Consider the following 15,733-nt stretch of genomic DNA (forward strand, 5'->3'; position numbering starts at 1 on the left):
ATGACTCGAAATCCCTTCCATTTAGTTGAATTTAGACCCTGACCATTAACAGGATCTATAAGAGCTTTATTTTTAACAACAGGACTCTCTTCATGATTTCACAACTACGAAAATTCTCTTATCTTTTTTGGATTATTACTTATAATTTTAACAATAATTCAATGATGACGAGATATTATTCGAGAAAGAACATTTCAAGGTTTTCATACATCTAAAGTATATAATGGATTACGATGAGGTATAATACTTTTCATTATTTCAGAAGTATGTTTTTTCTTTGCTTTTTTTTGAGCATATTTTCATAGAAGTTTAGCTCCAAATATAGATATTGGATCTTGTTGACCACCTATTTATATTTTCCCATTAAATCCATTCCAAATCCCTCTACTCAATACAGCAATTCTATTAGCTTCAGGTGTATCCGTTACCTGAGCTCATCATTCACTAATAAATAATAATCTAAAATCCGCAACTCACTCCATAATCATTACCATCTCCTTAGGATTTTACTTTACAATTCTACAAATATTAGAATATATAGAAGCATCATTTTCTATTTCAGATAGAATTTATGGTTCAACCTTTTTTGTAGCAACTGGGTTTCATGGACTTCATGTAATTATTGGATCAACTTTCCTTTTCATATGTTTATTACGAATTTTAATAAATCATTTTTCCTCTTCACATCATTTTGGATTTGAAGCTGCAGCCTGATATTGACATTTTGTAGATGTTGTATGATTATTTCTATATACTTTTGTATACTGATGAGGATCATAATAAAAATTAATTTTATTTTATTAAGTGGCTGAAATCAAATAAGCACTAGACTTTTAATCTAGACATGATTATTAAAATCCTTAATGGTATTATATTTTATATAAGAAAATTTAACTTGCAATTAAAAAGAAATAATCTAAATTATTTAATACCAATCCAAGAAATGAATTTTCATATATGGTTTCGACCCATATCTAGGTATTTTATTACCCTTGTTTCAGTGAAAAGCCAAATAGAGGCATTTAACTGTTAATTAAAAAATTGAAAAACTTTTCTTCACTGGAGTATAGCGCCGGAATGAACGGATTATATTGATGTTATAAATTATAAGAATTTATCTTCTATACTTATGTATTCACTCTTTTTTTTTTCTCTTTTCCTTATTTTACTTAATATAATTCTATTAATTATTAGCTCCTTAATTATATTTAAAGCCTACAAAAACCGTGAAAAAAATTCTCCTTTTGAATGTGGATTTGATCCTTCATGATATACTCGCTCTCCTTTCTCTATACGATTTTTTTTATTAGCAGTCATTTTTCTAATCTTTGATGTAGAAATTATTCTATTAATACCAATAATTATTAATTTATTATTTTCTCCATCAATTATTTACTTATCATCTACGATAATTTTTCTTATTATTTTAATTATTGGTTTACTACATGAATGAAACCAAGGATCATTAGATTGAATATAAGAGTAATAATGTTATATAATAAAGCTGCTAACTTTATTATGAGCAATTCATAATTGTACTACTCTTTATGAACAATAAATTTTTTCCTGCTAATTTTATATTCATAATTATACTAATTATAGGTACAATTATATCATTATCATCCTCTCATTGATTAATAATATGGATAGGATTAGAATTAAATCTAATAGGAATTTTACCATTAATAAATATTAAATCTAAAAATTTTGAAATTGAAAGATCAATAAAATATTTTATTATTCAATCAATAAGATCATCTTTATTTATTAGAAGATCAATCTTTATATATATATCATCAATTTCTATATTTTCAATATTTAATAACTCAATATTTTCATCTATTATAATTATTTCATTGTTAACTAAATTAGGAAGAGCTCCATTTCACTTTTGACTACCATCCATATGTAAACAAATAAGATGAATAATACTATTCTTAATTTTAACTTGACAAAAATTAGCACCACTATTTATACTATCTTTTATTAATTCCAATTATATTATTATAATTTCATCAGCTTTTATTAGCTCAATTCTAGGTAGAATTCAAGCTATTAATCAATCTAGCTTACAATTAATTATAGTTTATTCATCTATTTCTCATTTAGGATGAATATTACCAATCTGTTTTACTAATAACTCCCTTATATTTATATATTTATTAATTTATAGAATCATCATTCTCCCCATATTTATTAATTTTTCCATAAAATCAACTTTATTTACATATTCTTTAACAGAACAAAACATACTTATAAATAAAGAAAATATTTTTATTATAATATTAATTATATCACTAGCAGGTATTCCCCCAACATTAGGATTTCTATCAAAATTAATAATTCTAAATTCACTTTTAAATATAGATATAATTCTGTTATCATTAATATTATTTATTGGAACTCTCATTAGATTATACTTCTACTTAAACTTAATTATACTAATAATAATCAAATCATTTCATACATTTAAAATAAATAAAATAGTTATAAATATAAAATCAATTATATGTTTTAATTTATTGGGAACTATCATTTTCATTCCTATATTCTTATATGCGATGAATATTCTCAACAAACCACAAAGATATTGGTACACTATATTTTATTTTCGGAATTTGATCAGGACTTTTGGGTACCTCTTTAAGTTTAATAATTCGAACAGAATTAGGTCAACCAGGATCTCTTCTCAATGATGATCAATTATATAATGTTATTGTCACAGCCCATGCATTTGTAATAATCTTTTTCCTTGTTATGCCCGTTATAATTGGAGGATTCGGCAACTGATTAGTTCCCTTAATATTAGGAGCCCCAGACATAGCATTTCCACGAATAAATAATATAAGTTTTTGACTTCTACCACCCTCTCTTACTTTATTACTATCCTCAGCTGCAGTAGAAAGAGGTGTAGGAACCGGATGAACCGTATACCCTCCTCTTTCAAGAAATTTAGCTCATATAGGTCCATCCGTTGATTTAGCTATTTTTTCACTACATCTAGCTGGTATCTCATCTATTCTTGGAGCTATTAATTTTATTACAACTATCATTAATATACGATGAGAAGGAATACTAATAGAACGACTCCCATTATTTGTATGATCAGTATTTATTACTGCAATTTTATTATTACTTTCCTTACCAGTCCTTGCCGGAGCAATTACAATACTTTTAACTGATCGAAATTTTAATACCACTTTCTTTGACCCAAGAGGAGGAGGAGACCCAATTTTATATCAACACTTATTTTGATTCTTTGGTCACCCAGAAGTTTATATTTTAATTTTACCAGGTTTTGGTATAATTTCCCATATTGTTTCACATTATTCTATAAAAAAAGAAACTTTTGGAAGACTAGGCATAATTTATGCAATATTATCAATTGGACTCTTAGGATTTATTGTTTGAGCCCATCATATATTTACAGTTGGAATAGATGTAGATACACGAGCATACTTTACAGCTGCTACAATAATCATTGCAATTCCTACAGGAATTAAAGTCTTTAGTTGATTAGCAACCATTTATGGATCTCCTATTAAATATACCCCTCCTATGTTATGATCATTAGGATTTATCTTCTTATTTACTATAGGAGGATTAACCGGAATTGTTTTATCCAACTCATCATTAGATATTATACTTCATGATACATATTATGTAGTTGCACATTTCCATTACGTTTTATCTATAGGAGCAGTTTTTGCTCTATTTGCAGGTTTTACTCACTGATACCCTTTAATTACAGGTTTATCTTTAAACCAACAATATACTAAATCCCACTTTTACATAATATTTATTGGAGTAAATATTACCTTTTTTCCCCAACACTTTTTAGGATTAGCAGGTATACCACGACGATATTCAGACTATCCTGATTCATACACAAAATGAAACATACTCTCATCTATAGGATCACTCTTATCACTAACCTCAATTATATTTTTCATATTTATTGTATGAGAAAGATTAATCTCCCAACGAACAATTATTTGATCTAATCACCTAAATACATCATTAGAATGAGATAATCGACTCCCAGTTGATTTTCATAATCAAATAGAAACTGGAGCTTTATTCATTTAATTTTAAATATTATGACCCAATGAGGACAACTAGGATTTCAAGACGCAAATTCACCACTTATAGAACAACTTATTTTTTTTCATGATCACTCAATATTTATTCTTACCATCATTTTAACTTTAGTTATATATATTACAATTTTATTAATAACAAACAAATTTTCTTCATTAATAATTACAGAAAGACAAAAAATCGAAACAATTTGAACAATCGTCCCTAGAATTATTTTATTATTTTTAGCGCTCCCCTCTCTCAAATTATTATATTTATTAGATGAATCTATCAACCCACTACTTACAATCAAAGCACTAGGTCACCAATGATACTGAAGCTATGAATATTCAGATTTTATAAGTATTGAATTTGACTCTTATATAATTCCTTTAAATGAATTAAATGAAGGTTCATTTCGTTTACTAGAAACAGATCACCATCTAATTATTCCAATAAAAACAAATACTCGTATAATCATCTCATCAGCTGATGTAATTCACTCCTGAACAGTTCCCTCTCTGGGAATTAAAGTAGATGCTATTCCAGGTCGACTCAATCAATTAAATTTATATTCTAATCGTCCTGGATTATACTATGGTCAATGTTCTGAAATTTGTGGAGCAAATCACTCATTCATACCTATCACATTAGAAATTGTAAATATAAATACTTTTAATAACTGATTATTAAGTATAAATACATAAAAAGTTAGTTAATTATAACATAAATTTGTCAAATTTAAATTACTATTTTATATAGTACTTTTTATATGCCTCAACTTTCTCCCCTAAATTGAATTATATTATTCTTACTATTTTGATTTCTTCTATTACTTAATTCATCTATTATATGATGAAATAACAAAAACAAATATAACTTAATAAATCAAAAAATAAAAACAAAAAAAAGAAAATATAACTGATAAAATGATAGTAGATATTTTTTCTTCATTTGATGATCATAATTCAACAACCTTATACTTACATTCTTTAACATGAATTTTATCCTTATGATCTCTATTTTTTATTAATTCTTCCTTTTGAATTTTTCCTTCATTTTTCAATTCTTCTTTTATAATTCCAAAACAAATTATTAATATTCAAATTATTCGATCTTTTAGAAATAATTTAGGAGGATTTTCACTAATCATCTCATCATTATTTTTAATAATTATTAATTTTAATCTTTTAGGATTAATCCCTTATGTTTTTAGTACTACTAGACACCTAGCTATATCCTTTTCCCTTTCATTCCCTTTATGATTTAGATTAATTTTATCCTCATATCATAATAATAGATATTCATCTCTCGCATCATTAATACCTTCAGGTACTCCTTCATTTTTAATTCCTTTTTTACCTTTAATTGAAATTATAAGAATTAGAGTTCAACCATTAACTTTAGCAATCCGAATTGCAGCTAACATTAGAGCTGGACATATTATTTTAACTTTAATTGGTGACTTTTTATCATTTTCCTTAATTAATATATCCATTTTATCAACATCAATCGTTTTATTAGTACAAATTGGTTACTTCATTTTCGAAATTGGTATTGCTATTATTCAAGGTTATATTTTCTCCTTATTAATTACTTTATATTCTGATAATCATCAATTGATAAAACACAACTTTTATGTATACTCACTTAAAAATATTTATCATTACCTTAACACCTTCAATGTTATGCTCTTTTATTTAAGCTATTTAAGTATATAACAAAAATAATACAAATAATAATAATAATATTAATATTGAATAAAACAATCATTCATCACTCCATTATATATATAATTTTTTTAATTAAAATAAGTATACCTTGACCCCCTATTAACTCTAATCATCCTATATCAACCAATTTTAAATTTATATTTCTAATATTTTTTACTATTAGTAAAAAAGGATATCCTCTCAAAGAAGATATAAATCACATCTTACTATTACATCAATATATTAATCCATATTTAATTTTGGATACACTTCCATTTCACACTCTAAAAGATAATAATATACTAGTTAACAATAATAATATAACTAATATTTTATATAATAAAGGTAAAATAATTACTTCATTAAAACAAAAAACAACATTTTGTAATATAAATCCCCCAAACAATGCACCAATACATAAAATCATTATTGATATAATTATATACAAATCATTATCTTTATTATTTTCATAAATTAACCTTTTTACATCTCCTCACACTACATAAATAGATATACGTATAGAATATAATATAGTTAAACAAACCCCAAATATTCCTAATAAACCAACTAGCATATTTATATCCCTACTCAATAAAACCTCAATAATTAGATCTTTTGAATAAAATCCAGCCAAAAAAGGAAATCCACACAATGCTATATTTGAAATATTAAGGACAATTCTAGTGAAAGGTAACCTATATTTTACTCCCTTAATATCACGAATATCCTGTATTCCCCTATAACAATGAATAATATTACCACCACACAAAAATAATAAAGCTTTAAATATAGCATGTGTATATAAATGAAATAAAGCCAATATAGGTATTTTTATACCTAAAGATATTATTATAACCCCTAATTGTCTTAAAGTAGACAAAGCAATAATCTTTTTTATATCATATTCATAAATAGCACAAACCCCTGATATAAAAGTAGTTATAACTGAAATAAATACTATAAAATAACAAAAAAAACTCACCTCAATTAAATAATTATAAAATCGAATTAATAAATATACTCCAGCTGTAACCAAAGTTGATGAATGAACTAAAGCTGAAACAGGAGTAGGTGCAGCCATTGCAGCAGGCAATCATCTTCTAAATGGAATCTGAGCTCTCTTAGTTATTCCCGCAATAACTACAAAAATTATACAAACATCAAACAACCAAAATTGTCAAATACATAAATAATTTCAATGCCCCAATAAAGATATAATTCTAATTCCAGCTAAAATAAAACAATCTCCAACCCGATTTATTAGCACTGTTAATATACCTGCACTTAATGATTTACTATTTTGATAATAAATTACCAAACAAAATGATACTAAACCTAACCCATCTCACCCTAAAATTAATCTAACAAATCTAGGAATAAAAATCAAAAAATTTATAGATAAAACAAATAACATTAATACTATTATAAATCGATTAATATTAATATCTCCTTTTATATATCTAACACTAAAAATACATACTGACCCAGAAATTAAACAAACTAATCTTCTAAATCTACAACTTACTCAATCAAACAAAATATCCAACTCAATAAATAACCTTATAACATTAAAAATTTCTCACGAAATAACATAACTACAATTATTTAAAACTAAATACATAAATACAATAATCAAAAAAAAAGAAACTGACATTAAAATAATACTAAAAAAAATTTCTAACTTTAATTTACCCATAGTAAAATAAATTAACTTTTTCTCTAAGCCCACAACCTAGTATTTTTTATAAACTAATTTTACTTAAATTTAAATTACAATTCTTCTAACATACCCGATATTTAAAATAAATATTAACAAAGGAATAATATGTAAAAGTAATAATAAATTTTCATTTCTTTTATTAATATTTAAAACTTTTATAAACCTTATCATCTGCCCATGATCAATACTAACATAAAAAATCAAATTATATAAACCCCCTAAAAACACCATTATTAAAACAAAAAATAATAAATAAATACTATATATATATATAGAAATATATAATATAATTTCCCTAACCAAATTAATAAATGGAGGGGCTCCTATATTACAAATACACAACAAAAATAATAATAATCTTATTATAGGATTATAATTAATTATACCTCCACATAAAAATAAACTTCGACTATTAATTTTTTCATAAATTAAATTACCTAAACAAAATAAACCTGAAGAACACAATCCATGACAAATCATTATTAAAATAGCCCCCTCTCAACCAACAATAAACCCTCTAATTATTCCTGCTAACATAACCCCCATATGACCAATTGAAGAATAAGCAATTAATCTTTTTATATCCCTTTGACCAACACAGATTATAGAAGTTAATAAACCCCCTCATAAACATACAACAAGCAATATAATTATATAAACCCTCCCCAAAATTTTAAATAATCCTACAAAACGTATAATTCCATATCCTCCTAATTTTAATAACACCCTAGCTAAAATTATAGATCCCGAAATAGGTGCTTCCACATGAGCTTTAGGCAACCACAAATGAAAAAAATAAATAGGCAATTTTACTAAAAAAGCTAATAATAAACCCACAATCCAATATAAACTAATATCACCAACAAATAGTAATCTAATTAATCTTATTCTATAAGACCCCTCTCGATATCCCAATAATAATAAACATAATAATAAAGGTAATGAAGCTCTAACTGTATATAATATTATATATATTCCAGCCTGCAAACGTTCAGGTTGATACCCCCAACTCAAAATTAATAATAAAGTAGGTACTAATGAAATTTCAAAAAATAAATAAAATACAATTAAATTCTCCACCAAAAAAAATATAACTACTACAAAACATAATAATAATACACATAAAGAAAAAAAACCAACTTTATTATTTACTCTCTTTACAGACTTATAACTAGATAATAATATCAATCTACTTGTCCAAAACCTTAACAAAATCAAAACCCTTGATCTTTTATCAAAAAAAAAATAAAATTCACAAACCCCTCTATAACCAACATTTAAATATTTTAACCTTATAAAACTAAAACCTATTATAAATCATAAACGCAACTCCCACTTTAACCAAAAATTTATAAATAATAATATTATAATTCTCATTAATATACCTACAATTTATAAACCCTTAATCTTAAAACGTAATCATTTCCATGTAATCGAATAAAACTAACTAATAATGATAACCCTAAAGTAGCTTCACAAACACCAAAAACAATTATAACAACAACTAAATAAAAATTTAAACTAACTATACCTACAGAAAAAAAAAATATAGAAAAAACTCTTAATGTCAATACTTCAAAACCCAATAAAATATTTAAAATATGCTTTCATTGAAATATTAATACAAATAATCCACATATATACATATATATTCCTATCAATAAACAATTATTTATAATCATATAAAGTTATAATAGTTTAACTAAAACATTGGTTTTGTAAACCAAAATTAAATAATATATTTTTATAACTATATTAAGGTTACAAGTGAATCGAACACTTATAATAGGTTTTCAAAACCCATAATCATCCAATATAACCTAATAATCTAATATATATATTCATACTATATCTAAAATAGGTCGAATTAAAAAACAAACAAAATATATAACCCTAAAAATTCGACCAATCATTTCATATGGATATTCTACAGGACAACTTCCAATCCAAGTTAAAATAAAAAATACACCTACTAAAAATCAAAAACAAAACTGCCCTAAAAAATTATAACATAACCCTATACACCCTCTAACATGTAAAAAAGGACAAATAAATAATACAATAATAGATATACCTAAACTAACCACACCTCCCAATTTATTAGGAATTGAACGTAAAATAGCATAAGCAAACAAAAAATATCATTCAGGCTTAATATGAATAGGAGTAACTAAAGGATTAGCAGGAATAAAATTTTCAGCATCACCCAATATATTTGGAAACAACAATCTTAATTCAATTAAAGCAAATAATATTACAAGAAACCCTAAAATATCTTTATAGCTATGATAATGATGAAAAGGAATTTTATCTAAATCCCTATTTAATCCTAATGGATTACTTGAACCTTTCTCATGCAAAAACAAAAAATGTAAAATAACCAACCCCACAATGATAAACGGAAATAAAAAATGAAAACAAAAAAACCGACTTAAAGTAGCATTATCAACAGAAAATCCCCCTCAAATTCAATATACTAAAATTTCCCCCACATATGGAACAACAGAAACCAAATTAGTAATTACCGTAGCCCCTCAAAATGATATTTGACCTCAAGGTAATACATAACCCACAAAACCAGTTAATATTACCAAAATATATAACAACACCCCAACATTCCAAGTATAAACATTTATATATAATCCATAATATAACCCACGACCAATATGTATATATAAACAAATAAAAAAAAAAGAAGCACCATTAGCATGTACATATCGTAATACTCAACCATAATTAACATCTCGTATAATATGAATTACAGAATCAAATGAATATTCAATACAGGATGTATAATGTATAGCAAGAAAAATACCTCTCATTAACTGAATTATTAAACACAATCCTAACAAAGAACCAAAATTTCATCAAATAAATAAATTTACAGGTGATGGTAAATCAATTAATGCCCCATTTACAATTTGTAACACAGGATGAGTTTTCCGCAATGAACTAAGCATATTTATATTTAAATACACGTAATGGACCCTCACAATAATAACAAATTTTAACAACTCTTACTAAAATTAATAACAATAAAATTCCTAAAAATACATAACAACAAAAATTAAATCCTCTTATTAACAACCTAGATATACCCAACCTTAAAATCTTAATCTCTATTATCTTCATAACCATCACATTTATATCTAAATATCAATATATAGAAATTATATTTATAAAAAAAAATCTTACAATACCAATCAATATATATATAATTAAACCTTTAGAAAAAAAAATTAAATTAGGAATAAGACTAATAATATATATAAATATCACTAATAAACCACCTACATAAACCAAAAATAACATATACCCATATCAAGAATAAACAAAAAAAGAAATTAAAACTCTTATAAAAATCCTAATTAATATAATCAAAAACCCCAACCTCAAAGGTTGAATTAAAACAATTAATATACTAATAATAGAAAAACCTAAAGCAAATATTAATATTAACACCATATCAAAAAATAAAATATAATTTTAATCTATAACTTCCAATGTTATTATTTTAATTAAACTATCTTTTGAAAACTAAAAATAAAATATTATTTTTCTAAAAAACCCAACAAACATCAAAATTATTAATACACATGGTAAATAACTTTTCCAAATTAAATATATTAATAAATCGTATCGATATCGTGGATAACTTGCTCGAACTCAAATAAATAAAAATCTTAATAACCTTATAACCAATGATATAGAAAACCCCATAGAAATTCCTAAAAATCCTCCCCCAAAAAATATAACTCCACACAAAAACCTTATAAACAAAATATTTCCATATTCAGCTATAAATATTAAAGCAAACCCTACCGCCCCATACTCCACATTAAATCCAGAAACTAACTCTGATTCACCCTCAGCAAAATCAAACGGAGCACGATGAGTCTCCGCAATTATTGATACTACCCACATTATAAATATAAAAAAATTAACAAAAAAAATTCAACAAATATATTGATATTTCAATAAACTTACTAAATTAATCCTTCCTACTAATAATAAACAACTTATTAAAATCAAAGACATTCTTACCTCATAAGAAATTCTTTGAGCAACCGCACGAACAGATCCTAATAAAGCATACTTAGAATTAGAAAATCACCCAGCCCCCATTACAGTATATACACCAATTCTAGAAATACACAAAAATATTATTATTCTCATTCCACCTATAGTTACAAAAAAATATCTATTATATAATATTCACAAAAATAAAGCAAAAAATAAACTCAAAAATGGACAAATTAAAAAAGGAAAATAATTAACTATAGTAGGTTTAATATATTCTTTACTAAATAATTTAATTGCATCTGATAAAGGTTGAGGTAATCCTATTAAACCCACTTTATTAGGCCCTTTACGTATCTGAAAATATCTTAACCCTTTTCGCTCCAACAATGTAAAAAAAGCAACCGCCAATAATGCAGAAATACATGACACTATATAAGAAACCAAATCAACAAACATTATTAAGAGAAAAAATAAACTTTTCATAAAAGGATCTTAAATCCTTCACACTAATCTGCCACCTTAATATAAAGTAAAAGCTATACTTTTATAAAATAATTCTAAATTATTCACATATCTCTGCCAACTTTATTTATATAATCTTAAAAAATTAATTAATATAATTAATCACAATTAATCCTTTCGTACTAAATCAAATAAAAAAAACAATTTAAAAGATAAAAACCAACCTGGCTTTCGCCGGTTTGAACTCAGATCATGTAAAATTTTAAAAATCGAACAGATTTACCTAATAAAGCCTCTACACCTTAAGGTTAATTTTAATCCAACATCGAGGTCGCAATCTCCTTTTTCAATATGAACTCTCAAAAAAAATTACGCTGTTATCCCTATGGTAACTTATCTTCTAAGCAAAAAACTTGGTTTATTTTTCCAAAAACTATTTTAACTAAGGAAGTTATATAATAATAAAATTTATTCCTTGATCACCCCAATCAAAATTAATTTATAATAAACTATAACTATATAATTTAATAAATAATATAAGCTCAATAGGGTCTTTTCGTCCCTTTAAATAATTTAAGCTTTTTCACTATAAAAATTAATTTCTAATAAATAAAATAGAGACAGTTAAATTTTCGTCAAACCATTCATTCTAGCCCCAATTTATAGAGCAAATTACTATGCTACCTTAGTACAGTTATAATACCGCAGCTGTTAAATATTAATCACCGAGCAGGCCCAACTCTTTATTAAAAAAACTCAAAGAGACATGTTTTTGATAAACAGGCGAAATTATCATTTGCCGAATTCCTTAATTCTACTTAATTCAAAATATGTATATTTATATATATAACCTTAAATTTTAATTATTAATTTATTTATAAATTAATAAATATACTCAACAAAATAATACTCATTTTAACATTATATTTTTCTCTCCATAATTTAAAGAAATTTATTTAATTAATCATAAAGAAAAAAATTTACCAAATATAGTATATTAATATACCAACCAAGAAAAAATATTAATTCAACTTTAATTAACTATTTAATATTAAAAACTTTCTTACACCCTATATATGAAGCTTATCCCCCAATATTTAAATCAAAAAAAAATTACTTATATAATTAATTTTTAACTAACACTAAAATGTAAAAATAAATAAACTAGCTACCATACAAACCGAATAACATTTCACTACCATTTACCTTTAAAATAATAACTATACCACGTTAACTAATTATATAATAATATATTAAAGCAAATAAATCTTTGTATTTCGAGAAATAAATATATACTTAATAATATCATCAAACCATTATACAAAAGGTACAAAATTTAAATTTTACTATACTTAAAATCCTAATATCTATCCTCTTCAGTACAACCAAAAAATTATTTCCATACCCACTACTTTACTATAAAAACTTTTATATATATATTATAATAACCATCCATATAAACACTTAAATTTAATTTATTCAAAAATAATTTATTTAAATTATCCTCTCAACGTAAGTGAGACACATTACAATTATGTTAATTTTTGTAAATATATTCACCAGAAACAATTTCCATTACTTCTACTATGTTACGACTTATCTTATTTAACCAACAAGAGTGACGGGCGATATGTACACTTTACAAAACCATATTCAACTATTCATACTAATAATTAAATTTACTATTAAGTCCACCTTATTAATAAACCTAATATTTATTATCCGGATAATAAACAAAATAAATCAAAGTAATTCATTAAACCTTCTTTATCAGCTACATTATGACTTGACATACTAACCAAAAAATTTAAAAGTTCTTTTATTCTTAAAATATAAACTGTCGACAGCAATATATAAACTGTTATATATAATTCAAAAAGAAGTAAGTTTAAAATGTGGATTATCAAATTATATTAACAAATTCCCCTAACTGGATATGTAAAACCGCCAAACCTTTTAAGTTTTAAATAAATATAATAACAAATTACTAAATTATCTTCATAATACTTAGGTAAACAAAATCAATTTTTACATTAAAAAATAATAGGGTATCTAATCCTAGTTTATTTTAAAAATTTCAAAGTATCAATATTAAAGAAACAAATAATAAACAAATTAATTTAAAATTTTACCAAAAAATTAATCATAAAACTCTCTCAAATTAATCACATCTTACTTTACTTTCAACCAAAACATTTTAATTTTAATTATATGTATAACCGCAGATGCTGGCACAAATTTATCCAATCATAACTCGTAATTTCTATATAAAACTCTCATTCATTGTATAAATTAATATACTGAAAATATTAACCATTATATTAAATATCATTTAATAATTAAATTATAAATAATTTTGTAATTAATATTAAACAAATTACAAAAACATAACAAACCCCAATATATAAACGAACAATATATATATATATATATAATAAACCTAACATGTATAAAATTACAACAACCAAAACAAAAACCAAAGTCAAATTATTTATATATAATAAAGAGACAATACAAAATCCATTTTCGAGGTATGAACCCAATAGCTTAATTAGCTTACTTTATCTATATAAGTTTTAACATTAATATATGTATCTTTAAATTTGCAATTTAATATTTTTAATAAAATATAAAACCATGAGAAAGTAATATACTTATAAATAGATTTACAATCTACCGACTAAAAATTTCGACCACCTCACACAGAATTTAAATAATATTATTTATTATAAGTCTTGAAAACTTATAGTTTATTTAACTTAAAACTCTTTACAAAAAAAGGACTTGAACCTTTTCCTTAAAGATCAAAACTTTATATGCCCATACACCAAATTATACAAATTCATTTTCAAATTATTTTATTTAAATCATTATATTTAAACCAATTGTTTGGAAAACAACCATACTAATATACTAATAAAACATTTTTGATAACATTATTTAATTATTCCTAAAAATTGAAAATCTCTCGTGCAAAAATTACACCACAAAAACTAACAACAAATACGTATACTATACAATTATTATATATATACTACACAACTATTACGTATACTATACAATTATTATATATATACTACACAACTAGTATAACTCAATAATCTAAAAAACTATATATTTAAATATATATATATCTTTTAAAAACACCAAAACAATAAATTTAACCACTATTAATTACATCATAAAATTTAATAAATTTATTTTATAATCAAAAACAATTAATTTAAAGTTATTTAAGATTAATTATTATTAATGATATTTATATAACATTTATATAATTAATAATAACCAAAACAACATTTAATCTATATATTCTGAGTTACAGCTAAGTATAAAAATCAACAACCACAGACATAAATATTCAATTTATTAACTACATAAATAATAATTTCAATACATTGTATTAAACCAACGAACAATATAAATAATTATGTACTTTATAAATATTTTAATAATCTTATTAAATCTAATAATAATAATTATGTACTATTATTTTTTAATGATCCTTATCGACATTTTTAATTATCTATTTTTACAAACCAACGGAGATTTCAACTAACAACAAATATCTATAAATTAATATATATAATATATACATATAATAAATATTTTTAAAAGCCCCTCCCCCCCCTCCATTCTCTTGACAAAAATGTGCCTTTTTTTGATCATACATCCAAATTTGGCCAAATTTTGTCAACAGACCAAAATATAGTAAATTAATTTAATTTTTAATTTT

At 24.0% G+C, this 15,733-nt stretch overlaps 13 protein-coding genes and 24 non-coding genes across 37 annotated transcripts; 15 read left to right on the plus strand and 22 right to left on the minus strand. All coding sequences in view use genetic code 5, as the record gives it.

Moving 5' to 3' along the window:
• Positions 1–780, plus strand: COX3 (cytochrome c oxidase subunit III). The gene has a single exon. It carries the CDS (start codon positions 1–3, stop codon positions 778–780), a length of 780 nt encoding a protein of 259 aa, YP_009239883.1.
• An 18-nt stretch (positions 781–798) lies between these two features.
• trnK-uuu lies at positions 799–866 on the plus strand. The gene has a single exon. It is a non-coding gene; the product is annotated as a tRNA-Lys (tRNA).
• trnA-ugc lies at positions 866–934 on the plus strand. The gene has a single exon. It is a non-coding gene; the product is annotated as a tRNA-Ala (tRNA).
• Positions 935–999, plus strand: trnR-ucg. The gene has a single exon. It is a non-coding gene; the product is annotated as a tRNA-Arg (tRNA).
• On the plus strand, positions 999–1,063 carry trnN-guu. The gene has a single exon. It is a non-coding gene; the product is annotated as a tRNA-Asn (tRNA).
• Positions 1,064–1,129, plus strand: trnI-gau. Its single transcript has one exon. It is a non-coding gene; the product is annotated as a tRNA-Ile (tRNA).
• Positions 1,130–1,480, plus strand: ND3 (NADH dehydrogenase subunit 3). The gene has a single exon. The coding sequence runs from the start codon at positions 1,130–1,132 to the stop codon at positions 1,478–1,480; it is 351 nt and encodes a 116-aa protein (YP_009239884.1).
• Positions 1,479–1,547, plus strand: trnS-gcu. Its single transcript has one exon. It is a non-coding gene; the product is annotated as a tRNA-Ser (tRNA).
• On the plus strand, positions 1,548–2,589 carry ND2 (NADH dehydrogenase subunit 2). Its single transcript has one exon. A coding segment is annotated over exon 1 (1,042 nt).
• Positions 2,557–4,089, plus strand: COX1 (cytochrome c oxidase subunit I). Its single transcript has one exon. It carries the CDS (start codon positions 2,557–2,559, stop codon positions 4,087–4,089), a length of 1,533 nt encoding a protein of 510 aa, YP_009239886.1.
• Positions 4,090–4,100: 11 nt separating this feature from the next.
• COX2 (cytochrome c oxidase subunit II) lies at positions 4,101–4,787 on the plus strand. Its single transcript has one exon. It carries the CDS (start codon positions 4,101–4,103, stop codon positions 4,785–4,787), a length of 687 nt encoding a protein of 228 aa, YP_009239887.1.
• Positions 4,786–4,851, plus strand: trnD-guc. The gene has a single exon. It is a non-coding gene; the product is annotated as a tRNA-Asp (tRNA).
• A 1-nt stretch (position 4,852) lies between these two features.
• On the plus strand, positions 4,853–5,008 carry ATP8 (ATP synthase F0 subunit 8). The gene has a single exon. It carries the CDS (start codon positions 4,853–4,855, stop codon positions 5,006–5,008), a length of 156 nt encoding a protein of 51 aa, YP_009239888.1.
• Position 5,009: 1 nt separating this feature from the next.
• ATP6 (ATP synthase F0 subunit 6) lies at positions 5,010–5,760 on the plus strand. The gene has a single exon. A coding segment is annotated over exon 1 (751 nt).
• trnF-gaa lies at positions 5,728–5,795 on the minus strand. Its single transcript has one exon. It is a non-coding gene; the product is annotated as a tRNA-Phe (tRNA).
• Positions 5,796–7,488, minus strand: ND5 (NADH dehydrogenase subunit 5). The gene has a single exon. A coding segment is annotated over exon 1 (1,693 nt).
• On the minus strand, positions 7,489–7,551 carry trnH-gug. The gene has a single exon. It is a non-coding gene; the product is annotated as a tRNA-His (tRNA).
• A 6-nt stretch (positions 7,552–7,557) lies between these two features.
• Positions 7,558–8,904, minus strand: ND4 (NADH dehydrogenase subunit 4). Its single transcript has one exon. The coding sequence runs from the start codon at positions 8,902–8,904 to the stop codon at positions 7,558–7,560; it is 1,347 nt and encodes a 448-aa protein (YP_009239891.1).
• Positions 8,898–9,194, minus strand: ND4L (NADH dehydrogenase subunit 4L). The gene has a single exon. The coding sequence runs from the start codon at positions 9,192–9,194 to the stop codon at positions 8,898–8,900; it is 297 nt and encodes a 98-aa protein (YP_009239892.1).
• Positions 9,195–9,199: 5 nt separating this feature from the next.
• trnT-ugu lies at positions 9,200–9,264 on the plus strand. The gene has a single exon. It is a non-coding gene; the product is annotated as a tRNA-Thr (tRNA).
• A 5-nt stretch (positions 9,265–9,269) lies between these two features.
• trnS-uga lies at positions 9,270–9,342 on the minus strand. Its single transcript has one exon. It is a non-coding gene; the product is annotated as a tRNA-Ser (tRNA).
• Positions 9,333–10,472, minus strand: CYTB (cytochrome b). Its single transcript has one exon. It carries the CDS (start codon positions 10,470–10,472, stop codon positions 9,333–9,335), a length of 1,140 nt encoding a protein of 379 aa, YP_009239893.1.
• Positions 10,465–10,977, minus strand: ND6 (NADH dehydrogenase subunit 6). The gene has a single exon. It carries the CDS (start codon positions 10,975–10,977, stop codon positions 10,465–10,467), a length of 513 nt encoding a protein of 170 aa, YP_009239894.1.
• Position 10,978: 1 nt separating this feature from the next.
• On the minus strand, positions 10,979–11,045 carry trnP-ugg. Its single transcript has one exon. It is a non-coding gene; the product is annotated as a tRNA-Pro (tRNA).
• Positions 11,046–11,049: 4 nt separating this feature from the next.
• ND1 (NADH dehydrogenase subunit 1) lies at positions 11,050–11,991 on the minus strand. The gene has a single exon. The coding sequence runs from the start codon at positions 11,989–11,991 to the stop codon at positions 11,050–11,052; it is 942 nt and encodes a 313-aa protein (YP_009239895.1).
• trnL-uaa lies at positions 11,992–12,059 on the minus strand. Its single transcript has one exon. It is a non-coding gene; the product is annotated as a tRNA-Leu (tRNA).
• trnL-uag lies at positions 12,059–12,124 on the minus strand. Its single transcript has one exon. It is a non-coding gene; the product is annotated as a tRNA-Leu (tRNA).
• On the minus strand, positions 12,125–13,476 carry A3275_gr02. Its single transcript has one exon. It is a non-coding gene; the product is annotated as a 16S ribosomal RNA (ribosomal RNA).
• On the minus strand, positions 13,477–13,544 carry trnV-uac. The gene has a single exon. It is a non-coding gene; the product is annotated as a tRNA-Val (tRNA).
• A3275_gr01 lies at positions 13,545–14,495 on the minus strand. The gene has a single exon. It is a non-coding gene; the product is annotated as a 12S ribosomal RNA (ribosomal RNA).
• On the minus strand, positions 14,496–14,563 carry trnM-cau. The gene has a single exon. It is a non-coding gene; the product is annotated as a tRNA-Met (tRNA).
• Positions 14,564–14,568: 5 nt separating this feature from the next.
• Positions 14,569–14,634, minus strand: trnC-gca. Its single transcript has one exon. It is a non-coding gene; the product is annotated as a tRNA-Cys (tRNA).
• Positions 14,635–14,700, minus strand: trnY-gua. The gene has a single exon. It is a non-coding gene; the product is annotated as a tRNA-Tyr (tRNA).
• trnW-uca lies at positions 14,701–14,766 on the minus strand. Its single transcript has one exon. It is a non-coding gene; the product is annotated as a tRNA-Trp (tRNA).
• trnQ-uug lies at positions 14,767–14,834 on the minus strand. Its single transcript has one exon. It is a non-coding gene; the product is annotated as a tRNA-Gln (tRNA).
• A 17-nt stretch (positions 14,835–14,851) lies between these two features.
• Positions 14,852–14,920, minus strand: trnG-ucc. The gene has a single exon. It is a non-coding gene; the product is annotated as a tRNA-Gly (tRNA).
• trnE-uuc lies at positions 14,920–14,991 on the minus strand. Its single transcript has one exon. It is a non-coding gene; the product is annotated as a tRNA-Glu (tRNA).
• Positions 14,992–15,733: the final 742 nt, after the last annotated feature.

This window comes from Octopus bimaculoides, mitochondrion, assembly GCF_001194135.2.
Source record: "Octopus bimaculoides mitochondrion, complete genome".
In the NCBI taxonomy this organism is placed as follows: Eukaryota; Metazoa; Mollusca; class Cephalopoda; order Octopoda; family Octopodidae; genus Octopus; species Octopus bimaculoides.